We start from the raw sequence: 24,160 nt of genomic DNA, 5'->3' as shown, positions 1-24,160 counted from the left end.
GATGATTGCAAGATTCAGGCACTTGTTGGCACGAAAAAAGTCGGTTAAGGCGCAAGCAAAACAAAACAGCACAGCCTGATCTAAATTCAACTCGGTCAAAGTACCATACATATACTACAGTTCGGTACTGTGCATCTGGTGTATGCGGTAAGAAAAACTGGTCCAAAAGAGGGGCAGAAAATACGAGAAATGACCAGGGCGAACCGGCTGCCGTGCCGCTGCAGATTCTTTCTCTGGTTGGGCTTTGTGTCGCTCCTCTTTGTGGCATTGTCGTCCGGGGTTGCCGTGTCATCCAATTGGCCTTTGTCGGTCAGGATTTACCCGGTTCGACTGGGAAATGGAAAAGGCGGCATTTACGGAGTAAATAGTGCTGACAGTAAATCCAATAGGATTCACGGTCGACGGAGAGTCCTCGTGACTGTAACACTGAGGCACAGCTGTGTAGAGGTAAGTAAGTATCCGGAGGGTACCTAGCTCAATTGAACCGGCGCCATTATTGCCAACGCAGAAGAAAGCTCGTGGTCATTAGTTCGATTTCAATTGCTATGGATTACAGTGTTTTTGCCATCATTGTTCTAGAACTAGTTTTAGGCCTTCTTGGCTTTTCTTTTGACAGACTGCACGAGCCCTGACAGCTCACCTCCGCTAGCCTTGGATTTCTTGGAGCTCCTCTGATTTGCGTCATCCTGTCCTTCATCGTGGACTCCTTTCCTCTTGTTCCGTCCCTTCTCTAGCAGCTTCTTCATTCCAGTCGTTGCCTTGAACTTGGGGTTCGAAGGATCAATGGCAAACTCGTGGTCGTCAAACACAGCCTTGAAACGGTCGTCGTCTACGTCCATCTCAAAGTCGTTCTGTAGTAGGTTCTTCTCCCCGGCGGCAGCATCTTTGGCCGCTTGTTTCTTGGCCGCCTTGCCCTTGAGTTTCTTCTTGCTGGCCTTTTCTTGCTTGAGAATCTCGTTCATGTCAAAGTGGCTCATCTTGGATGATGCCTTGGCCGCCGCGGTCGCATCTCCAGTATCGTCGGCCATGATAAGCTCAAGGTTAGCGCGCTCCTCCATCTTCTGCTTCTCCTCAGCCTCACGGGCCTCCCTCTTCTTGCGCCGCTCCTCCTTGCGAATGGACGATTTTGTCACCGAAGGTTCGTCGCCACCCTCTGTCTGGAAGAAGGGGTCATCAAAGCCGAGGTCTTCGGTCTCCTGCGGTTCAGCTTCGACGACAGCTTCTGGGTCGCGTCCTTCACGCTTGGCGCGGGCCTTCTCCCTCTTCATCTCTTTGCGCTCCCTCTCCTTTCTCTTGTACTTCTCGATCGTAGTCTCCTCAACCTCTTCCTCCTCCTCCTCCTTGGCCTCTGGCTTGCCGGACAATGCTGGCGTAAATGTGATCTGCATGCCGCCCACGGGACCCGATGACTTGGAGCTCTTGGGCTCATCGCCATCCTTGAAGCCCAATGCCTCTCGCATCTTGCGACGTGCAAGCTCCTTCTTGGATAGTTTAGGCTGTGCTTCTTCTTCATCTCCACCAGCCCCCTGTGCTACGGGCTCGTCTTCTTCGTCATCGCTGCTGTCACTCGCGAGATATGCTTTGAGGTCGTTATCGGCAATCTCGTTGCGGCTTCCTCCAAAAGCTCGCTTGATCGAATCTTTGCGCGCCGCTTCGTCCGGGTGCGTGTCCCAGGTCAACTTGACCTTGGAATGCTGTAGAGCATCCGTGACAAACTCTACTGGCCTGTATCCCGCAGGGACGCCCGTACATTCGTCACGTGGTTGGTCGTCGAAAGTCACGTCGTCGGGCACGAATCGTAGGTCGAGGAAGTTGGAAGATGCGAGGTATTCCCTGCCGTCCACCTCGCGGTAGATAGTCTCGGCAGTGTGCTTGTCGCTACAGACCATGATGGCATAGTAGTACCGCAGCCGATCGAGTTGGTATGACCGAAGAGCGTCGGTGTCGAAATCCTGGTCATCACCCTCCTGCAGAAGCTCCTGCTTGATCTTCTCGTCGTCTTCCGAATCTTCGTCTTCTTCGTCGTCCTCGTCCTCTTTTTCGGTGTTCTTCTTGAAGATGTCCCTGGGTGGACCCTCTACCTCCTCTTGTGCCATGCGCTCCTTGCCGAACTCACTGGGAAAGATTGAAACCTTTTCTATCCTCCCGCCACTTGGTACGAAGCTGGAGAAAACGGCAAACAGGTCGACCGACTTGATGTGATCCCAGTCGATGTTGACAATGGCTATCCTGTTGGTGACCTCACCCAGGGGCACATCTGCTTGCTCGTCCTGGAAGCGCTGAATTGATGCGCCCCCTGCTTCTTCCTCCTCGACCTCGGGCTCGTCGCCCTCGTCGGAATCCGAGTCGGACTCATCCGAGGAAGATTCAAAACCGCCGCCGCGGGCAGGGTCGTACTTCTTGTCTGCTGCACGCAGAGCGCGCTTCACAACCTCGTCATCCTCCACCTCAATGTCTGCGCCCTCCTCGTCCTCTTTGCTGTCGTCGCTGTCGTCGCCGCTCTCTTCGTCTTCAGGCTCGTACAAATTCTTGAGTGCCTTCTTGTGCTTCTCGCCCGACAATGGGCGGCCGTATCTGTCGACCTTTGCGGTTTTTGTAAACTCCTCATCCTTGAAGACGCCGGCGAAACGCTTGTCAATCTTGGTCTTGGTCTGGCGCTTCGAGGGGAGTCGGAAACGGGGGTCGGACTCGAAGTTGGCAAACCGAGCATCTGTGACTTTGGTCGAGCTGGCGGATGCGGAGCCGCCGCCGCTAGATTTTGATTTTTTGGCCATTGTGAGGTTTCGGGTGCAGGATTGACGCTGCAAAGTAGTGTGTTGGAGGTATGGAAAATCGCATTGGCCTTGCGATCGCGGAATAGCAGCTCGAACTTTTTTTTTTGTGGTGGGGTCATGAGCTGCAGGAAGGCAAGGTACCCACATGGTAGTTCATGATGAAGTGGGGCCGGCTATGTCGTTGCTGCGAAGCAAGAGAGAGAATTTCAACAATCAAACCGCAATCATCTTGTGAATTCGAGCGAATACCTCAGGTGCCTAAGGTAGGTAGATAACCATCAAATATGCGGGACAGGAAGTATTACGGAAGTTGAAGGTTTTGGACAATAGAGAAAGAGAATAAGATCAGATGCACGCGCAATGAGAGCCTCAGAGTGATATCGGAACGCCCATGAATTTGGGTGGATCAATTTCTTTTGCATCGACGCTTTTACATTTACCGTACACATCCTTTCTTACAATCACAAGCCAAAAGAAAGAGAAAAAAAAAAAAAAAAGACTGCTGGTTAAAATAAGACCTTGGCATTTTGCCGTCTTTACCTCATTAAACAACAAATTCAGCTGGCAAGCCTGAAAGGTACCCAACATTACAAAATATAGCGGAACTGCTTGTTCTTCACGTCACCCTCGTCTGCGTAAGCATGGTCGAAACCCTCCGCGATACCGGTAGCATCACGACGCTTGTTGTCCCAAATACACACGTATCGGTAAACCACGATCAGGATAGCGCCAACGACGTTGGTCACCACCACTGCCAGAAAGCCCATTGGGTACCGAGGGGCGTCTGAGGCCTTGAAGCACAAAGGTCCGACAAAGTTTCCTGTTTGGGAGATGAAAGTCCAATGTTAGATAAAAAGGCCTGTACAAACATTGAAAAATGTGCAGACATCATTGAACTGGCAAGAGAAGACTCACCTAGGCAGTAGCCAATATAAAGCCCAGACGACGCGATCGAGCGCTTGGTGTACCCAGCCGTGTTGGCAATCTGCAGACCCATCAAGACGGCGTACCCACCGCCGATTGATGGCAAGATGGTGCAGGCGAACAAAAGCCCACCCTTGGCAGACAGTGGCAGCAACCATAGCAGCAGAGATGCCAGGACTGTGCCGCACTGAGCCCCGAAAATGAGCCATGTTCTGCAGTTCTTGATCCGGTACGCAAGATATGACAGCAAGAGCATGATTGAGCCTCCGTAGAATCCCATGGGGATTGTGAGGAGCAGGGAGTTGAGAGTTGAGTAGCCAAAGCCATTGATGATCTGCTCATCCATATCAGAGATTAGTCGATGCTAGGTCGTCATCACAAACACTCGGAGGAGAGACTAACAATTGGAACGAAAGCGCTGATGGGTCCATTTGCAATCATGGACAAGAAAGCAAGCGCAAAGATGAGCCAGAACTTGACGTCAAAACACAGCTCCATCAACTGCTCCTTCTTGAAGGTCTTGTTCCTCATGCCGGCGTTGTTCTCACGCAGCCGCGCAGACAGTATGTACTGCTCACGAGGGGTGTAGCCCTTGGCGGTGACAGGGTCTGTCGGCAGGAGGAAGAGGAGGGCGATGCCCCACAGGATGGTCACTAGTCCGCAGTCAGTTGAGAGTTACTCGATCACAAAGGGGGGAATTTTCAGAAAAACTTTGAGATCCTTACAGCAGCCTCCAAAGATATACATATACCGCCACGACGAGACACCGCCTCCTATCAGGCCGAAGCCATAGTTCACGAGGGGCGAGAAGATCGTGACGTAGCCGGTGCAGCTGTACCAGATACCCATGCGCCATGCCTGCTCGGCCTTCTTGTACCACATGCCAACAATGACTGGAAGCTTTCGAGTCAGAAAAGGGCAGGTCTCGCGTGAGGAATTTCACGGATGCAGGATACAACTTACGCATAAACATGGGGCTTACGCCCGCCTCGAGCAGACCCAGGAAAAACCGCTCCACATAGAGACCTTGGTAGTCTTTGCAGACAATGGTCAGGAGGAGACATATTCCCCAGAGTGTTACTATGCCAGAGGCCACTCGTTCGATGGGGAAGCGTTGTGCAAGGGCCCTGAGGATCGACTGGTTAGATTTGGTGGTGCTTCACCGTGGGGAACATGGTGCAAGAAAACAAAAGCACGCACATTGCAGGATAGGAGCCGATGATGAAGCCGAGATAGAATATGGACGCAGAGAACGCATAGCGATCGCCAGTGAGACCGAGATCGGTCCGGAGGCCAAAGAGCGCCTGTGTGTTTGGTGGTGGCCAGCAATCGGTCAGACAATCCAACGAGTAGTATTCGGTCTAGTTTTGGAAACTTACAGCCTGCGAAAGCATGGCCTTGTCATAGTATTGCAGCCCATATGTACTGACGTTAAAGTTGAAAATGTTAGCAATCGATACCTTGCCTACGTTTACCATGGGTACCTTGGGCGGATCTGGCTGTCAAGACCTGCATACAACTTACATGCAAAGAATTGGCATCAACTTCCAGTCCACCTTGTTCCTCAGCTTGGCCTCCTCCTCCTCTGTCCAAGTCTCTTCCCCATCGTAGTTGACGAGGACCTTGAGGGCGTTGGCAGCAGCTGCAGCGTCCATTTCTTTTGATGGAGCATCAGTGTCACTGATGACAGCTCGAGGCTGTGTGACTTTTTCGATATCGGCCATGGTGCTTTCAGACGCGCTCTGACTCAAAAGTCAAATTCTTCACGTGTTGATGAAAGCAAGGCAAACCCGGCGTCGTCGAAACCGAAAAGGATATCAGCGCAGACTGGCAAAAAAAGATCAGACGAACATGCAAGGGACGAAAAAGAAAAAAATTAAAGTTGGGATGCTTGGTTATAACGGCTTGAACGGATCAACGACAATTACCCCAGAAGAGCTAAAGCCCCTACCTACCTAGGTACCATACCTCCTCTTCTCCCTCAGATCAACAGCGCTGGTACCCGGCCCTCAACTAACTTGGCCCTCCTCCATCGACGAACCAATTGTTCTTCACTCAGACCCGACCTCATCTCGGCAGCTACCGCTTGGTCCCACTCGATCCCTTGAGCCATCTGTGATGGAGATATGTGCATGTAGTATAGGTAGGGTGCATCACTCAACGACTTCCAAACACGGCGTTGCCGGTTCCATCATATCCACCGGCGAGAAAAACTTAATACGTCAAGGTTGCAACGCAAAAGTAGGCATAATTTAAGTGGTTCACTGGCATATCGCAGAGGTCCACCTTCGTGGGTAACGGACTAGCGGTACAACCCGAGAGGCAGGGCAGCCAGCCTGCCGCCCTTGACGCTTTGTTCTTTGGGCATAAATATTCCCACTGGATACCTGTGGAATAGCTCCATAGATCCCTTGGCTGTCTTTGATCTCGATTTCAAGGAAAAAAAGTAGGACCTGAATGGGGAAGGGTAGACACTGTACAACGCCTCGTAGTTCTGCATAATACTCTTACTGACTACCTACCTAGTGACTAACTATTAAAAATAGTATCAATCACATTCGGAATACCCACCGTACGCAGATCCCAATGACGTCCTCAGACAGCAACACCCGGGTTGCACTACCCGCTGGCAGTGAATCGGTGACCGTCAAGATAATCAACCCCGTCAACTTTGGCCCAGCAGTTCTAAGCCGCTTTATGGCACCACCAGTGCCTGGACTCGAAAAGTTCCCCGCACTGCCGTCCTTTTCCTTTCTAATCGAGCACCGTCCATCCGGTCGCAAGCTTGTATTCGACCTGGGCATCCGCAAGGACTTTGAGACGGGCTACTCGAAAAACATTTGTGAATATATACCAACGACCAATTACGATATTAGGGTAGAAAAGGATGTCGTGGAGATTCTGGAAGACGGAGGTGTCGATCCTCGGGGGATCGAGGCAGTCATCTGGTCCCACTGGCACTGGGACCATATCGGCAATCCTCAATCTTTCCCCGAGACGACCGATCTGATAGTTGGGCCGGGGTTTAAAGAGGCGATGCTCCCAGGAGCACCGGCAAACCCAGAGTCTCCGATCCAGGAGAGCGACTATGCGTGAGCAGCCCCCATCACTGCCTTGTCAATAGCCCAAAAAGAAACCCCCTGTTAAAAGGAAGGCAACCCGCACAGAAACCGCAACCTCCGCGAGATCACATTCGATGGACCTCGGGCCCTCAAGATAGGGAGCTTCCCAGCATACGACTACTTTGGCGACGGGTCCTTTTACCTGCTCGACAGTCCGGGGCATGCGGTCGGACACCTCTGCGGACTCGCGCGCACAACCACCTCGCCGACCTCCACGTTCGTGCTCCTAGGCGGCGACGTGTGCCACTACGCCGGCATCTTCCGGCCGTCACCGCAGCTGCCCATCCCGGCCAGCATAGCACCGCACCCGTGCCCATCGTCGTTGCTGCCCGCGCTGTGTCCCGGCCACGCATGGGAGGAGCTGCAGAGGTCGCGCGGGCACGCGGCCACCGATGCGCTCTACGACATGACGTTTGGGCACGACATACCGCTGGCCAACAAGACTGTCAGCTGGCTGCAGGAGCTGGACTGCATCGAGGACGTGTTTGTCATTGTGGCCCACGACGGCACGGTGCGGGACAGCGGCGTGCCGCAGTTCCCTCGGAGCTTGAACGACTGGAAGGCCAAAGGTTGGGGTAAGGATCTGAGGTGGGCGTTTCTGCGGGACTTGGAGACTTTTTGGAGGACCAAGGGCTTGGTATAGGTGCGCAGGGGGTTTAATTGGTGTTTTGTTTGGAGACGTTCAAATCTGGACGATGAGACCCTTTTTTTCTTTTCGTCTCCGTCGTTATTTCGTTTCTCGTTGCGGGACCGGCAATTATTGCCTGCCGGAAGCCCAAAAGCCTGCAAGCGGCAGGCTTTTCAATACGACAAGGATCCTCAGATAAGGTTTTCCACTGCAGACTAGAACCAGGACAAGAACAGGAATCCATCGGTAGTCTCGAACTGGAAGAACCGCGTGACCTGTTATTTGTCAAGACTCTGAGAAACCAGGCAAAAACCCTGTGTCATGTTCGGACGGAAGCGAAACAGAAGGAGGGTCCATCCCCACCGATCGGTGAAGAAGTCGATGCACATCACTGACACTGCTTTTCTATTCATGTGAATGACTAACTGGCCGTGGGACCCGTTATCGGGCTGGACCCATCGCTGTCACATTTCCAAAGCTCAGCCCAGCTGATCATGTATACCATTCTTGCGATATCTCCAAGGTCTCCAAACGCCTTGGCTCGGATGCCGTGGTGATATCTCCGATCGTGTTCATCCCGGCTGTCTTTTTTTGCAGTTACATTCGTCTCCGATCACCAACACAGGCTCTCGTGATGTCGGCCTTTCAGGAAGCAAACAAGGACCTGGACTATGACGTCCTCGTCATAGGTGCGGGGCTGTCGGGAATCTACAGCCTGCATCACCTGCGCGAGCTCGGCCTGCGCGTCAAGGCCATCGAGGCAGGCGAAGCAGCAGGAGGCACATGGTTCTGGTGAGCTGGTCCGCTGACGGTCAAAAAGAAAAGCCCACCACAGCACATCCTAAACTGACAAACAACAATGTCACTAGGAACCGCTACCCTGGGGCTCGGTTCGATTCCGAGTCTTTTTCGTACATCTTCTCCTTCTCACAAGAGCTCCTGGACGAATGGAGCTGGACGGAACACTTTGCGCCACAGCCCGAAACGTTAAAATACGTCAACTTCATGGTGGACAAGTTCGATCTCAAGCGGTCCATGCAGTTCAACACACGAATCAAGTCGATGAAGTTCCGCGACGACAGCAACTCGTGGCTTCTGGTGGACCAAAATGGGAAAGAGTACACAACGCGCTACGTCGTCACGGCGATCGGCATCCTCAACGAGCCCACCCTGCCCGCCATCCCAGGCGTCGACGACTACAAAGGAGAAGCGTGGCACACGGCTAGATGGCCCGGCAACCACGAGGTAGGGCTGCGGGGTAAACGCGTTGGTATCATCGGCACGGGAGCGACGGGCATCCAGACGATCCAGGAGATATACAAGGACTGCGGCAGCCTGACCGTGTTCCAGCGAACCCCCAACTGGACTGCGCCGATACGCAACAGCAAGATCTCTCCCGAAGAGATGAACGACATTCGCAAAAGATATCCAGAAATCTTCCAGGCCTGCTTGGAATCTTCGTCATGCTTTGTACACAAGGTCAACCCCAAGAAAACAACCGAGTGGGATCGGGAAGAACTGCTTGCCCACTTTGAGGAGCTTTACCTGAAGCCTGGCTTCGCCAAGGTTTTGGGCATCCCAGTCGACATTTTTATGGACAGAGAGGCCAATAAGCTGTATAGCGATTTTATTGCAAGCAAAATTAGACCGCGCATCAAGGATCCTGCCGTGGCGGAGAAGCTCATCCCCAAGTGTCACGGCTTCATGACGAGGCGTGTCCCTCTGGAGAACGGTTACTATGAGGCGTTTAACGAGCCGCACGTGAGGCTTGTTGACTTGAAAGAGACCCCCATTGATCGAATTACGGAAAAGGGGGTTCGGCTTGCTGCTCCGGCGACAAACGGCAATGGAGACCAGCCCAAGCTGGAGGAGCTGGAACTGGACGTGCTCATCTACGCCACAGGGTTCGACGCAACTACGGGATCTTTCAGGGCCATCGACATCCAGGGCGTGGACGGGAAGAGACTTTGGGAAGACACTTGGGCAAACTGCATCTCCACATATCTGGGAGTGGCAGTGCCCAAGTTTCCCAACATGTTCATGGCAATGGGTAAGTGGTCGCACCGGAGGGGAACAAACGGAGACAACGGACAGCAGCTAACCAGGGTCATCACCATCGACAGGCCCCCATCAAATGTTTGGCAACATCCCCCGATCGATAGAGTATACGTGCCAGTGGATAGTCGACCTGATCCAATTTGCGCGCGACCGCAACGTCCTCCGCGTCGAAGCAACCCAAGAAAAGGCCGACGCGTGGTACGAGCATGTCGAATCGTCCGGAGTAGGCATGTTGATAAACGAGGTGGATTCTTGGATGACGGGCGTCAACACAAACTTGAAGCACAAACAAAAGAGGTCTTTGGTGAGGTATAATGGACCAGCGCCTGGTTATAGGAAGAGGTGCAATGATGTCAAGGAGAGGGAGTACAAGGATTTTGAGCTAGTTTTTGGTAATTGATTGCGGTAGCAGTTGATGTGCAGTAAAAAAAACTGGAGACAGGCAGAAGGCTGTAATACCCAAGAAAAACTAAAGTTTGGAACAAAAGATCGCACTCAGGTTTAGAACCCTTTGGATTCAGCTGGATTACGGTTGACCCCTCCCTACCCACTGGTTCGCGAAGCCCCTTGGCATACTAAGATTAGTTGGCACCGGCATATCAAAGCGCTAATATTCCAATATTATCGCTAAATATGGGTAGCTCCTCGCTGCAAGTCTAGTTCTAGAACCAGATCTAAGAAGTGGGCAAGGTGGGGTCCGGTATTCGCAACAACGGCGATCTTCGGCTCTCCAAAATAATCCCTCCACAAGTCCACAAAGCCCACACTGGATCTCATCCCCGCATTTTTAGCTACTGCCGACCACTGCTGCGTTTGAAGACCACGCGCTCCAGCTACCCCCGAGACCAGACGATCAATAATTACATTAGAGCCAGTTTCTACGAACCAATAGACGATAGACCCCAAGATGGATTGCGAAAACATCAGTCCAACGAGACGACAAGCTCCAGCTTGGCTGAGAAAAGAGTAATCCACTCGAATGGACTCGGTCTAAGAATCTAGACCTAGTTCCAACAATCAACAACCATAGATAGCAAAGTCCCTACCAACAAAAGGAGTGCACACCCCGAAGCACATTGCCGTCATGTCCTCCGATATCCCAGACCAACCGCCCTCCCGCTCCCTACGCGGTCGCGTCGCCATCGTCACGGGAGCCGGATGTGCAGGTTCCGGAATCGGCAACGGACGAGCCATCTCTATTCTCCTAGCCGACGACGGCTGCAATGTCGTGTGCCTCGACATGAACCTCGACTGGGCGAACAAGACCGTGGACATGGTCAACGCCAAGCCCGGTCGCGGCACAGCCATCGCCATGCAGGGAGACGTCACGAAGCAGGCCGACTGCGACGCCGCCGTGCAGCTCGCCCTGGACAAGTTCGGCCGGCTGGACGTCCTGGTCAACAACGTCGGCGTGGGCGGCGCGCCGGGCACGGCGGTCGAGGTGGACTTGGAAAAGTTTGCGCAGAGCCTCGAGGTCAACGTGTCGAGCATGGTGCGCATGGCCAAGGCTGCCATCCCTGCCATGGTGCGCGACAAGGACGGCGTGGAGATCAAGGGCAGCATAGTCAACATGGGCTCGGTCGCGGGCATGCTCGGGGGCACTCCGCACCTTTTGTACCCTACCAGCAAAGGTGCCGTCGTCAACATGACGAGGGCTATGGCGGCTCATCATGCCAAGGATGGTATTCGCGTGAACTGCGTGTGTCCAGGGGTGAGTGCGGACTTGCTAGCATCTACGAGCCCAGACGACATCGATACTGACTGTGAACCTGCTCAATCGCAGATGCTATATACTCCGATGATGTACGCTGGTGGGATGAGTGAGGAGGTCAGAGAGGCCCGCAAGGGCAGGAGTCTGCTGGGTACTGAGGGTAGCGGTTGGGATGCAGCATGCGCAGTCGTGTTTCTTGCTTCGGATCATTCCAGATGGATCACGGGTGCCATTTTGCCTGTGGACGCAGGGACCACCGCTGCGACTTCTATAACGCTGCCCAAAGGAGCGAGCGTCAATGGTTGAAAAGGTTCACATACGTACGTGTTAATAGAATCTGCCAGACCTTTGTTCTCCTTACTCGTCCTGCATCAGGGCTACTCTGCCATCAATCTTGCCCGCTTCGAGATCCCTCACGACGTCTGGAAAGTCCTTCAAACGCTTCTCTTGCACCTGCGGCCGAATCACTCCCCTGGCCACCAAATCCAAGACCTTTTCCAGGTCCTGGACCTGCCCAGCGTACGAGAAGATGAAGGACAACCTTTTTCTCGTGCCAATCTTCATACTGACCGTATTCTCCGTATCCAAGCTGCCGACGCAGAGAATCTTGCCACCCCTGCGCACTATCCTCTGCGCCGCATCAAAGGTGTCGTGAGCCCCGACGAAATCCAAAACCGTGTCGACGTGCAGCCCACGTCTCGCAACAAACTCATCCACGGTCACGTCGAGCGGCGCGATATCCTCGGGCGGCACGCCAATGTCTCGCGCGTCGTCGACCCGCGACTGCTTGACGTCCTTGACGAGGACGCGGGCGCCAATGTGCCGCACGACCTGCAGCGCGTTGAAGCCCAGCCCGCCGAGGCCGAAGAGGAAGACGGTCTCGTGCGGCTGGACCTCTGCCCGGCGCGTGATGGCGTGGAAGGCCGTGTTGATGGCGTCGGTGGCCACGGCGGCCTGCGCGGGCGACACTCCTGTTGCAGATCGAGGCTGTCAGATATCCATGCCGGTGGAGACGATGTCCACTGTCTCTCTGGAGGGGGACTCTTTACCGTCAGGAACAGGCACAACCCCTCGGATGTCGACGTGGGCGTAGGGTGCATAGAAGCCATCCTGGCCGACACCCGAGTGATGTCCCACCTCACATATCTGGGGCAGGTCACGCGAGCACTCGGGGCAGTCGCCTGCTCCACATCCCGGAACTGCATATAGGGCCACGAGATCTCCCTGATTTTGACAGGATTTGTGAGCTGATTTGCGACCCCTTTTTTGGTGTGCTGAATTTAAACTCACTACTTTGACCTTGGCCTCCTTGGTGTCTTTGCCCATTTGCACAATCCGCCCGCATCCTTCATGGCCCTGAGAAATCGGTACTTTTTATCAGCGCCAGCTAGAATCGCCCCTGCGGAAGACTTTGCTGCTTTTTCTGACCAGTGTGAAGCGTTCCTGGAACCATGCCGGCTGGACCTCTCGGGTAAGGAGAGAGTGATCACTTCGACAAACTGTTACGTGTCCAAGGAGTTCAATCAATCAACCATTGTCCTGACAAGATCAACACTTCCCTAGAATGACGGCGTCACGGACCTCCAGTCGCCAGCATCTTGACTAGGACGCCCGTTGGCGATAGTTTAGGGAGGGGAACCTCTTCCCAGACCTAGTATAGTTAGCTTTTTTATGGCCATCCATCAGAGAGAGTGGGTGCTTCTGACCGGTTCGGGATTTCCCCGGTGCTTCCGCCATGCGAACATTGTGAGCGGAAGTTCAGCCATTGTTAAGTTGTGTGGTGTAAAAGTAAGATTCTGACTTGATAGCAATTCTTTTCCATGTGTAGAAGGAAACTGACGCTGACTACGTCGTAAGTTTGATATCCGATGAACCTTGAGCACACACCTACCTACTTGTGCATTCGCATCCACATAGCTATGGCTATGCGCTTGGGCGGGGCAACTGCAGTCATTTCTATGTGGAAGAAGCAATGTACAGTACTTGGTAGTACCTACCTTAGGTACCTACCTACCTACTCCGCAAGGTAGGTAAGGTAGGTACTTGAGGGGGCACGAACAGCCCCCAAGTAGATAATTATCATGACCGCCAGCGCACATTGCCTAGCCAGCACTCGCACACACTCACTCATACTCCCGCACCGAATTATCAGACACACTCCATATCGGCGCTAAAAGGCTCCAAAATCCATCAACGTTGCAACCATATCGTGATAGTGGCTCCTATGCAATGCCAGGATTACTTTGGCGGCGGTGCCTCCCCACAGAAACATACAACAATATTACCGCTTTCAACTCGGCACTCCTCCCTTGCACACTCGGCAAACCTGGATTGAGAGGCCAGCATCGCGTTTACCCCATCCGCCACCCCACACTGGATCTCATGATCGTCGACGACGGGCGATGTGCACAGGGAAAAGATTAATGGGCACCTTGGCGCCGATAGACCAGTGGAGAACTGTTCACATATACACAAGGATAAGACCTCTGGAAGAGGCAGGCCTTGCCAAAATGGTAGGGACGTCGAGAAGAAAGACGTCAAAAGCTATCCATAAACAATATCACCCAAGAATAAATACCTTTTTAATGACGGATAGTCTGGTCAAACAAACAGGGTCACAAACATTCGCTCATTTCCTTTGCCAAAGAAGCACCATCTCTGAAAACTCACGACGCCATGGTGGCCGACTCTACAACGCAACACGACGCCCCCTCGCCCGGGGCTCCCCAACAACGCGCGATGCTGGTGCCAAAGTACACCTACACGGGACCGGTGGACCACACGATCCCGACGGACCGCAGCCGGGCGGCGGGCAAATCCGTCATCGTGACGGGCGGGGCCAACGGCATGGGCGAGGCGTGCGTGCGCGACTTTGTGCGGGCGGGCGCCTTTGTCACCATTGCCGACTCGGACGACGCGCGCGGCCGCGAGCTCGAGAGGGAGCTCAACGACGCCGCCGCCGCCGACGGGAGGGAGGTTTGCGTCTTTGTCAAGGTGGACATTCGCGACTGGGATCAGGTCAAGGCCGTGTTCGAGACGGCCAGGACGAGGAGTCCCAGCAGGAGCGTCGATGTCGTCTTGGCAAACGCGGGCATCAGCAGGAACTCGGGAGATAGTTTATGGACCCTGCATGGTGAGCTTTTTCGTTCTATTTTATTTTATTTTCTCTTTTTTTTTTTTTTTTGGTCGTTCGGATCGACCGGGACTTTTGTACAATTTTCGTCATGGCACTTCTTGTCGTTTTTCCTGTCATCCAAAAAAAGGTTTAAATTGCTGACAAGTGAGAGGGAATTGTTAGATCCAAATGACGAAGTGGCAAAACCGGACCTGAACATCGTCAATGTCAACCTAGTAGGGACCCTGTACACGTGGAAATTGGCTGTGCACTACTTTCGGAAGCAGCCCGAGTCAGCAGACCGCGACCGCTGCTTTATCATTACAGGGAGCATGGTTGCTTACATTGACTCGCCGGCCAACTGGGAGTACACTGCAACCAAATACGGTTAGCTTTTTTTTTTTTTTGTGCTTGTTTCGTTTCAATATTTTTTGAAATCAACTCATCTGATAGTTGATGGCTGCCTGCTGGTCTCAAAAAGGCTGACACCAAAGAAACAACCAAAACAGGACTCCTTGGATTTATGAAGACGGCCCGCCGCAGCAGCTGGGAACAGGGCATCCGCATCAATTACGTCGCACCCTGCTACATCCGCAGTGCGATCCGAAGTGCCGAATACGAAAAGTCGTTGATGGAAAAAGGGGTCGTTTTTGGTGAACAAGAAGATGTTGCGGCTTGTATGATGAGGATCGCATGTGACCGATCCATTGATGGTAAGATCAGATCCTCCACTCTCTGCCCACCCCCTCTTTTTCCTTTCTTTTTTTTTTTGCATTCTTTTTACATTTTTTGCTAGTCATGCAAAAGAGATCAAAGATTGGACTGACCTTATTTCACGTGTTTGCAGGTCGCTCCCTCATGATCGTCCCGCGATCCATGGCCAAAGAAGGTTTTATGGATACTGATAGAGAAGACTTTCGGGACACGGAGAAGGACGCCTACTTTAAGCAGACGCAAGAGGCACAGCTAGTCATCATTCAAGACAGGTGGAGGGATGATTACGTGGTGCCCAAATATAAATAAAACCCCGAGTTAAAAAAAAATAAAGAAACAAGAACAAAGGCCCGCCAGTAGAGCCCGCCACTAAATTTGGGCCTTGAGAATTTGACGATCCGTCGACAAACAAACCACACCCCCAGGTCGCCGCCTGCAGAGTAGAAATCTTCAACAGTCTTTTCGTCTGAACAGTTGATTTTCTAATCGTCTGTATCCTCAGGAGGCTCCAACGGCACCAACCCCTCCCTCTCCCTAAAGATGACCATCAAGGGTGGCTTCTTCCAGACGATAAAGGCTCGGTGCTCGTTCAGCCACTGGTCGGTGGCGCCGCCCTTGTAGTCCAAGCCGAGGTAGTCGAAGCGGAAGAGGATCCGGCACATGACGAATCGCATCTCGATGTAGGCCAGGTTCTTGCCCATGCAGTCTCGGTTGCCGTAGCTAAAGGGCTTGAACACTGAAAAGTTGTCGTTGGCGAATCGCTTCTCGTACAGTGGGTGGTCTGGAGGTAGGAACCGCTGCGGCCGGAAGTCGTCGCATTCCAGGAAGTGGTCGGGGTTGTGGTATGTGGCGAGTTGGGATATTTGGATAATGGCCTACGCAGGTAGAGAAAACAAGTGTTAATACTGGGGTTGTCGATACCTGGGCATGGCATCGCATGGCATGGTAAAGAAAAGAAAAAACTTACTCCTTTGGGTACATAATAATCACCAACGGTACCACCGGGGCAAAGACGCGGAGGCATGTCGGGGGCGGGTGGGTGGAAGCGAAGGGCCTCCTCGGAGCAGGCACGCAATATCGGCAAGGGATGGTTGGACACGGAGTGAAGATTTATCTCGTCCTCGCTCTTGAACGTCGCGCGAACCTCTTCAGTGGCGCGCTCCATCCAGATGCGGTTCTCGGGCAGAGAAAACATAAACGTGAGCACGGCCAAGGCGGTGGCCGTGGTCTCGCTGCCGGCGTTCATGATGATGTTGGCGTTGCGCTTCATCTCGACCTCGGACAGCGCCTCGTTGCTGGCCTTTTGGTTGAAGCGCAGCATGTAGCCCACAAAGTCCTTGCGCACAACCGGCTTGCCGTCGCGGCCGATGAGGTCGGTTTGCACTGGGGGGTCGGGCCCCAGATCGATGCGGGCTTTGGTCTTGGAGTCGGCAATCCGCCGGTTTTCCCAAAACGTCTTGATGGTGCCGTTCAAGTCTAGCAGGGCCAGTGGTGCGAGAAGCGGCGAGGAGAAGAGGAAGAAACGGTTCAGGGTCGCCCCTTCGATGCCCTTGATGAGGTTGCTGGTCCATGGATGGTATTTGCCCTTCTTCAGAATGTTGAACGAGTCCGCAAAGGCCAGATCACCGACGACATCAAAACTCAGAAAGTTGAACCACATGGCCATGTCGAGAGGGCCCTCCTTGGACCTCTTGGACAATTGCCGAATAAGCATATCGACATAATAGGTGATAACAGGCTCCTGCTCGTGCATGGCCGTGTTGCTGAAGCCATAGGCGAGCGCACGGCGGTGGCGCTGGTGGCCCTCACGAGTGGGCGAGGCCACAAGACTCCTGTGCGAGTCCGGTCCATAGTAGCCGGGCAGCTTTGGCATCTCGGGACTGGGGGCTCGGACGGCGTGCACATCCTTCCACCCCACGACGCCATCGACGGCCAGTCGGTTGGGCGCCACGCGCACGACGTTGCCATACTCGGCGTGCAGAGCCCGCACCTTTCTCGCAAACGTGCCTTCGACGTAGCTCTGGTACAGATAGGGCATGCCTGTGATGGCGCGGATGCGCGGGCCTGGGAACTTGGCCAGCGGGTGGAAATAAAGCCGGTATGTGGCCAGGATGATCCAATAAATGGCAACCTGAGCGATTCCACACCGTCAGTAACCAGTGTATTTATTTTGACCCGTGCGAAGCAATGATCCGAAAGACTTACCCCTATGCCCACCAATTGCATGGCGTAGGTGACCCGCCCCATGGTACTTTTGCCTGCGAACCCCAGCAGGATATTTTCGGGGGAGAAGGCGGACGCAGCCATCGTCGCGAGATTGATTTCCAGAGGCAAAATCCCGGACCGTATTCTCTTCTTGGTTATGCTCTTTTATTCGCGTGTTTGTCGTGAAGATGTTAGCACAATAGAATCCAGTCAGCAACTGCTATTGCCAGATCTAGATTTTGTATTTCAGCTACTAAATACTAATAGAATATTGAGTCTGAGTCCGACTGGAAGCAGCTTCCTTTTATACTAGAGGTCTCCGGAATATAAAAATAGATCTCGATGACTAGAGCATGGAAGATGTGCCCCTGTTGGCTCCGGCACACGCACGCGGCTAACCATCCCCGTACGGCGCGGTCCGGCCAGCGGGGACAAGATGTGTATTTTTGGGATAAGTTGTATAGTCTTTGAGCTGAAACTTGTCTCATACAATCTTCCTTCGCTTGCTTCAGTACCGACTGCCTGACTTGCACAGCTAACTGTCTAATATTCGTCCAGATTGTAATCCGGAGGGAGCTGGGGAACCTCCGGAGTCGCGGGTCAGTAATGCAGCATCTACACAACCCCTACAACAATTCTTGTTGCCGTAAAAAAAGCTTGCGGACTCATCCGAAGATACACCATACCCGGTGCCTGAACATGTCGAATCATGATGGGCATAAAAACTTCCACGCACGAGGCCGAGTCAACGGCTGAATTTCTCTTTGATCGTTCCTTGCTACCGGCAAACCGGCACGGATCCGACAGAAACAGAATAGCGTCTGCAATAAAAGGAAAAAGGAAACATCTTCTTTGGTACACATAGCCCGTCGGGTAACTAGTTAAGGTAGGTATCTAATCAAGTATTGACAGGTGCCAACTGTGCGTCTCTCAGCCTGTCCAAAAGTTAAGGGCCGGATCTGACTAATCTATCAAGGCCAACTTTGTTTAACCATAGGAACTGCCATTAACGCCATCACCTCATCAGACGGTATCATTTTTCTCGCTGAGCTACTCCTTATGCTAAACTCATATGTCGTAAATGGCCGTGCAACTACCAAGGATTCCTAGTTCCGTTGGTGCCGCAGGCCAAGGTATACCTCCATACTCCGGTTCCGGTATGTTTCCATTTTTCCTAAAGCCTCGGCTGTTCGTTACTCTTGTATGACCAACCATATGCGTGTCAGTAGTTGGCTCCAGTTGACCTAGTCTAGAACTTCTGAGGTCCGACGCACATCGCGTTGACCTCTGTGGGGCTACCCGGATATCTATGTTGATCTCCAACCGCTTCAGTGGTGCGGAGTGTACCCGCATTGTTGATATGGCTTTGGACGAAATTGTAGCGACATTGTTTATCTATGAAGGTTTGAGGCTCGCCTAATTAGTCCAATAATTTGTCAGCGAGAATACTAATCATCAGACGAGGCACTTTGGATCTTACTTCTCGCCAGTGACAATAGATACGGAAACCACAAATGCTGCCATTCATCTTGCACATCAAATCTTCCGGGATGGCGGTATCGTTTCAATAATCGAATTCACTTTCCGGGCCCGGAACAGCAGGGAAGATTGGGACGGTAGTTTGGGTGTTTCCGTTGACCACTGTCTCTATGGCACCTGCTCTCATAAGAGGATCATAGTCCCGGGGGATAGTGTAGCAGGATCCGTTGGTAACAAGATTTGGTCCAGGGTCTCTGATGGAAAACACCAGCCAAGGAGCTACCGGCGCGATTTCCTGTCAGCTTCACCGTCTATGTAAGCAAAGCGAGCAGGCTACAAACGAACCTCTGATGTCCTCGCACAATTTCATGGCCAAGATATCCCAGCGGCGGTCAGCAATGGCTTCAATCTTCCGGAGATTGCTTGTGTTGGCGTAGCAGTCCTTGAGTATCATTGCATCCCACGAGTGAGCTGAGCAGGTATATTCGGGTCCCTTGAAAATCCGCACGTTCTGCGGCGAGGTAGTTAGATAGCCCCAGTCAAAGGAACCACCAGGAGCACCCCTGATGTTGACGTTGATGATCATTGACTGGTAAGGAGGGGATACTGAGGATGGCATAGCAGTTTCCGGAAAGCCGACAAGGACACCCCCAGCTTCCTGGATTCGTTTCTTGCAAAGCTCGTCGTGTTCGACGATCCAATCGAGCTAAATTTGTAAACATGATGTCAGACAAGGTCTAGACTAGGTATGCTGAAGGTCAAGATAACAAAATGGACTGAGGAACCGACCATGGTAAATGGCATGGTTGGCTGCTTGTAAACCTGATGCACAGAAATTTAGCACTGAACACCGATCTTCGCTTGCATTGTGGATCTTCATTTTGTTCAAGGACTTACGATCTTGCGCACGAAACAGTCTTTGTCATAGGAAAACATATTGTTGGGGCTCCGAAGAAGCTCTTGGTCTCGCAAGCTCATATCTGAATCACGAAACCAATCACCGGGTCTGCTCTTGAGCATTTCGTGCATACGAGAACGCTTGTTTTTGGGTGGCGATCGATTCGGCATCGTGACTGTGGTGCTGATATCTTTGTTTTGGTGACTGAGGCTCCAAATAAGCAAATAACCACCTAACAATGATGATGGTCTGTCTGGTGGCTTTGCTTTGTGCTCCCTCCAAGGAAGACTTGGAGGTTACATGATCGCATGTCTCTTTGCTTTGCACTTTGTGCGTTTTCAACACGAGGTGGAGTCAAATTTCCAACTACAGGAGGAGTTTCGGGCTGGGTTGTACGTCGTGCCTTCCAAATACGGACAAAGGGATCAAGGAAAGTACTGAATTGGGAGACATACTGGGCAATCTGGGTACCCTCCCATGCAGGCCCCAGGAATTTACCCGAAATTTTTCGACTTCTTCCTGGGTTGACGAGCCCAGAACTCGCCTGCGCACTCTCCTGACTGACCATATCTTCTTCTTTTTCGACAGCTAACCGGCGAACTGATGAGCTTACCAGAGACCACTCAGCTTTCGATCATTTTCTCAGTTCCCATGCGCTTGTCTTGTGCGAACAATGTCGGCCATTAAAAGATACCTTAGGCAGTTCTGCTCTCGCTCCCGAAAAAAAGCCACCTAGCCTCGAAACAGGCATATGCTGCTGTTCGTCATTCATTTCCATTCGGTTCCTCAAAGCGACTTGCTGACGTACCACCCATTACTGCCCGAGATACCTAGAAAGACACCTAAGTAGGTACTATCTAATGTCTATTCTCTATTCTCGCCTTGGTAGGCGGCCTTCAATTCTGTCATCCATTCTACATAGGCCTTTGCTCTAATTCTCTCCTCTAGCTCTTTAACCTCTTGTTGCTTCATAGGCGCCAAGGCCGCTCCTGTAGTCTACTTAGCCAACAGCTCGAAAGCGGGCCCTTACATAGCCACCTAGACCAAGTTAGGTAGGCAGATAGGTACTTAGATATCTACCTACCTACCTACCTCAGGTACCCATCTGCGCCGTAACAAGCTATCAACTCAACGAGAAGATGCCCGCTCTCGATTAGGAGGCGCTTTGTCACCCTCAGCAGCACCGACGAGCGAAAGGAGTGCGCCCTTGACAGCCCGCATGCTGTATATTCGTTTCATCTCCCCCGGCCGCCGCCCGCGCTCGGGTTGCTTCACTTCACTTGGACCGGCCTCATCGTCATCTGTTGCCGGCGTTGAGACGTCCACACCAAGCAAGTCCTCCTTGCTGAGAAACAAGTCATCGGGTTTGAGACCCTCTCTTCTCTCACGCGCCAGCCTGGTGGCCTGTCTCTGCAGGATGTTCACAACCTCATTTTCAACCGTACGCGCGTTTCCAAAGCCTGGTTTTGCCCTCCCACGACCGATCCGTTCTGCTACCATTCGACAACAGGATCCCGAGAGTCCGCCTTCACAACGCATCTTCCCATTATACCGCTTGTCGATTTTGTGCTGGAGGATATAATGGATCTCTTCGTCTGTATAGTCGGAAAAGCGCAGTTGGTGGGGAAATCGACTCCGGAGGCCCGTGTTGTGTGCAAAGAAAGCCTCCATATCGCTGTCATAACCCGCGATGACAAACACGATCTTACCAACCAAATTCTCGATCTCTGCTAGCAGAAAATCAAGCACAGCGCCACCGCCCTGATTGTTGCCTGAAGTGAGCTGATACGCCTCGTCAACGAAGAGAACACCGCCTCCCGACTCCAGAATATCGGCGATGAGAGACTCGCAGCCGGAGACGCCGAGGTGAGCGAGTTTGGCTCCCGTTGTCTCCTCGAATCTTGTACCCGCGATGGCTCCAACGGACGTGAGAAACTTGCCATACAGCCTTGCAACGGTGGTCTTGCCTGTGCAGTGACCCAGCCTGTATGTTAGCATGCCATATATCTTCCTCATAGGAAACAAGGTGGACTAACCTGTTCCAGGATTTCCAAGCAGACTAGCACCCCACCTCTCACCCTGCAGAGAGACATTCTGGCGCATCTTTGCATCCACCATGTTCTGCATCGTCAGGAAAGCTTCCTTGACTTCTTCAAGCCCCGTCATCTCCATCAGATCATCCAGGGCGGCGCTCTGGGCACCCTCGGCTCTTTTCAGATGCTCCCACTCCTGCCTAGCCTTGCTTGGGAGTCTCTGCAGGGGCCCACGGTCCGTCGGGGGAGGAGTGGGCGCTCTGCTGGCAACAGCCACAGCAACTTGGGATAGCTTGATTTCTTGTTTGCGCTTCACGGCCTCTTGGAGATTTTTCAAGTTGTTAACCTCTTGCGCCAGTTCGTCTAGACTCCTTTCCTCCTTGATTATCTCCTGCATAACCCGTTGTGCTTGCTCCACCTGATCCTTGATCTCCCGCAGCTGCTGGCTGTATGTAGACTGGCGCTCCCATCTCATGCGGTTGAGCTCCAGGTTGAGGTGAGAGCGCCTGTCCAACTCACTATCCTGGGCATTGAACAAGAACCGCTCTGGACTCGGGCATCCGGACATGTCTTGACTTGTCGCCAATTCACTTGAGGCCCTTTCACCGGAGCGTACTAACTGCTCCGCCATGCCAGGGGTACTGAGCGGGTAGACTGCTTGGTGGGCTTTGAACGCCAGGTATCGAACGTCGGCAGACGCGGCTGTGTACAGAGAACCCTGTTCAAGTATCGCCCTGATGTCTGATATAAAATTGTAGTCATTGTCACTGCCACCTGAACTGGTTGCAACGTCGCAGACCAGCCAAGCAAACGGCAGCAAGCTCCCTCCATGCAGAAAGCCTCCAAAAAAAGAAGCAACCAGTGCCTGCCAAAAGGTAGGTGGGGACAAGATGGCGTCCAGGACCTCTCCGAGGAAGTGGCCGTCGGCCAGGGTAGCGATGGATGGGTCTGAAAAGTAGCTGACGAGCACAAGTGTGTGGGCCTGGATGAAGACTGGCGACAGATCGATCTGGACGCAGCTCCGTACCGCATCTAGGCCATGGGGGCTGCTGACGAGGGACTCGACGCACCGGTCGGGAGAGTAGTAGTGGAGGGCTTCGATGAAGAGGATGGCATCTTCAGGGTATTGGATCTTGGTCTTTCCCTCCAACAGGCTCCTGTAGTGTTTGCGGAGGTTGCGGGTTTTTACAAGGTCTTTTGGCGGCGTGAAACTTGGGTTGGGGCGAGAGTATCTGGACAACGACAAGGTCGAGTCACCTGGTGATATGAGGGACATGATGACGCTACAGATGGCACGCGAGAAGCTCTAGTACGGTGCAATAGCAATGGGCAAAGGTCGGGCACGGATAGTTTGGTCACGAGCAAGGTGGATGTATTTATAGGCACTCGTATTCTGTACGCCGACATGTCCACAAGTACCGGTAGACTGGGAGGGGTCTGTCAAATACTAGCCGAACTCCTGCCATCAAAACAAGTGCTTCTAGTTACAGCTCCCAAGTCATTCATCTCATGTTGAAGTATGTTGAGAAAGAACAATAGTGTTGAGCGATACAGTACATACGGCTCGGTTTTGAGCAAGGTAAGATCCGTGTCCGTGTCCAAGGATGGATGAATGATGTTGAGCACATGCAATATTATGCAATAGTCTCTACACATTGATGCTAATCATGCTGGTTGCACGTGATAACATTATGGGTTTTTGTTAACAGTGTTAGCCCGATCAAAAGGGCCTCCACGGTCTGAAGAGACTCTCAACTCTGATAATTAGTTAGTTTTACGCAATAATTGGAATTGAGAATACATGCAGTGTGGCAAGCCAAATGCACTGTCGCAATCAACTCTGAGGCCCAACGGGAGTCTAACCGATGTAGGTTGCCTATCAGGCTACAGAATGCCCACTCACTGGTTGGCCTCCTGCGTTGCTTGGTTGCCAACAATGAAGCGATCAGGCCACATTCAAGTGAGGCTGTAGAAGACAGAACACAACAAACAGCAGCGGATTATGCCTAGAACACCGGCAGATAATTATGCCTGACTGGTTGGAAAAGCGTATATCTAGCAAGGAACCCGAACCCATTGACATGTGCAACGGCAAAGTTACCGGTTGCCTTTCTTCGGTGTCTAACAAAACCAAATCCGAACAACGAGGAATCGTTATCTGCAACCTATCTCCATCGGAACGTTTCAAAACTTTATTCATCATCTGTAGAACCGGACTGAAAGTTTGAGCATATCCTGCGACGTATTACGTGGTAGCCTTATCAGGAACCAAAAAGAAAACCAGACAGAACACATGTCATCCTGGCATCTCCGTGACGGCCGTACGGGCCGAAAATCTTCCGAAACCTTGAGAGCTGGTCCGTCGAGAGAGCCCCGGTCGCGGGTCAAACTACCAATGTGAACAAGGCCCCGCCGCCACCGCTCGGTCGATTACTCGAGAAGGCGCGCGTCCAAGACCTTGCCGACTCAGCAAAGGATCTCTTGTGGGATCTGCCGTCA

The 24,160-nt window shown here is 52.6% G+C and overlaps 10 protein-coding genes across 10 annotated transcripts; 4 read left to right on the top strand and 6 right to left on the bottom strand.

The window, feature by feature from the left end:
* Window positions 1-405: 405 nt before the first annotated feature.
* On the bottom strand, window positions 406-2,843 carry MGG_00053 (uncharacterized protein). Its single transcript, XM_003719042.1, has one exon. It carries the CDS (start codon window positions 2,772-2,774, stop codon window positions 588-590), a length of 2,187 nt encoding a protein of 728 aa, XP_003719090.1. The 5' UTR covers window positions 2,775-2,843; the 3' UTR covers window positions 406-587.
* A 518-nt stretch (window positions 2,844-3,361) lies between these two features.
* On the bottom strand, window positions 3,362-5,422 carry MGG_00054 (uncharacterized protein; the record flags this gene model as incomplete). Its single annotated transcript, XM_003719041.1, has 8 exons — window positions 3,362-3,594; window positions 3,690-4,032; window positions 4,101-4,351; window positions 4,424-4,591; window positions 4,662-4,825; window positions 4,899-5,002; window positions 5,078-5,123; window positions 5,223-5,422. The coding sequence occupies 8 exons, from the start codon at window positions 5,420-5,422 to the stop codon at window positions 3,362-3,364; spliced, it is 1,509 nt and encodes a 502-aa protein (XP_003719089.1).
* Window positions 5,423-6,284: 862 nt separating this feature from the next.
* On the top strand, window positions 6,285-7,463 carry MGG_11683 (metallo-beta-lactamase superfamily protein; the record flags this gene model as incomplete). Its single annotated transcript, XM_003719040.1, has 2 exons — window positions 6,285-6,790; window positions 6,866-7,463. 2 exons carry the CDS (start codon window positions 6,285-6,287, stop codon window positions 7,461-7,463), a joined length of 1,104 nt encoding a protein of 367 aa, XP_003719088.1.
* Window positions 7,464-7,657: 194 nt separating this feature from the next.
* MGG_11682 (phenylacetone monooxygenase) lies at window positions 7,658-10,078 on the top strand. The gene is made up of 3 exons (XM_003719039.1): window positions 7,658-8,240; window positions 8,318-9,498; window positions 9,572-10,078. The coding sequence occupies exons 1-3, from the start codon at window positions 8,083-8,085 to the stop codon at window positions 9,904-9,906; spliced, it is 1,674 nt and encodes a 557-aa protein (XP_003719087.1). The 5' UTR covers window positions 7,658-8,082; the 3' UTR covers window positions 9,907-10,078.
* Window positions 10,079-10,301: 223 nt separating this feature from the next.
* On the top strand, window positions 10,302-11,691 carry MGG_00056 (short-chain dehydrogenase/reductase SDR). The gene is made up of 2 exons (XM_003719038.1): window positions 10,302-11,217; window positions 11,290-11,691. The coding sequence occupies exons 1-2, from the start codon at window positions 10,591-10,593 to the stop codon at window positions 11,521-11,523; spliced, it is 861 nt and encodes a 286-aa protein (XP_003719086.1). The 5' UTR covers window positions 10,302-10,590; the 3' UTR covers window positions 11,524-11,691.
* MGG_00057 (R-specific carbonyl reductase) lies at window positions 11,327-12,609 on the bottom strand. Its single transcript, XM_003719037.1, has 3 exons — window positions 12,508-12,609; window positions 12,267-12,441; window positions 11,327-12,188 (listed from the first exon to the last, which is right to left on the bottom strand). The coding sequence occupies exons 1-3, from the start codon at window positions 12,541-12,543 to the stop codon at window positions 11,575-11,577; spliced, it is 825 nt and encodes a 274-aa protein (XP_003719085.1). The 5' UTR covers window positions 12,544-12,609; the 3' UTR covers window positions 11,327-11,574.
* Window positions 12,610-13,893: 1,284 nt separating this feature from the next.
* Window positions 13,894-15,355, top strand: MGG_00058 (uncharacterized protein; the record flags this gene model as incomplete). The annotated part of the gene is made up of 4 exons (XM_003719036.1): window positions 13,894-14,350; window positions 14,516-14,719; window positions 14,842-15,045; window positions 15,180-15,355. 4 exons carry the CDS (start codon window positions 13,894-13,896, stop codon window positions 15,353-15,355), a joined length of 1,041 nt encoding a protein of 346 aa, XP_003719084.1.
* A 173-nt stretch (window positions 15,356-15,528) lies between these two features.
* Window positions 15,529-17,353, bottom strand: MGG_00059 (isotrichodermin C-15 hydroxylase; the record flags this gene model as incomplete). The annotated part of the gene is made up of 3 exons (XM_003719035.1): window positions 15,529-15,921; window positions 16,014-17,177; window positions 17,252-17,353. The coding sequence occupies 3 exons, from the start codon at window positions 17,351-17,353 to the stop codon at window positions 15,529-15,531; spliced, it is 1,659 nt and encodes a 552-aa protein (XP_003719083.1).
* Window positions 17,354-19,034: 1,681 nt separating this feature from the next.
* MGG_11681 (uncharacterized protein) lies at window positions 19,035-19,798 on the bottom strand (the record flags this gene model as incomplete). The annotated part of the gene is made up of 2 exons (XM_003719034.1): window positions 19,035-19,436; window positions 19,628-19,798. The coding sequence occupies 2 exons, from the start codon at window positions 19,796-19,798 to the stop codon at window positions 19,035-19,037; spliced, it is 573 nt and encodes a 190-aa protein (XP_003719082.1).
* A 492-nt stretch (window positions 19,799-20,290) lies between these two features.
* On the bottom strand, window positions 20,291-23,016 carry MGG_11680 (AAA family ATPase). The gene is made up of 2 exons (XM_003719033.1): window positions 21,665-23,016; window positions 20,291-21,595 (listed from the first exon to the last, which is right to left on the bottom strand). Exons 1-2 carry the CDS (start codon window positions 22,935-22,937, stop codon window positions 20,757-20,759), a joined length of 2,112 nt encoding a protein of 703 aa, XP_003719081.1. The 5' UTR covers window positions 22,938-23,016; the 3' UTR covers window positions 20,291-20,756.
* Window positions 23,017-24,160: the final 1,144 nt, after the last annotated feature.

This window comes from Pyricularia oryzae, chromosome 5 (genome assembly GCF_000002495.2).
Source record: "Pyricularia oryzae 70-15 chromosome 5, whole genome shotgun sequence".
Taxonomy (NCBI): domain Eukaryota; kingdom Fungi; phylum Ascomycota; class Sordariomycetes; order Magnaporthales; family Pyriculariaceae; genus Pyricularia; species Pyricularia oryzae.
This window is presented reverse-complemented; position numbering and strand designations above follow the sequence as displayed.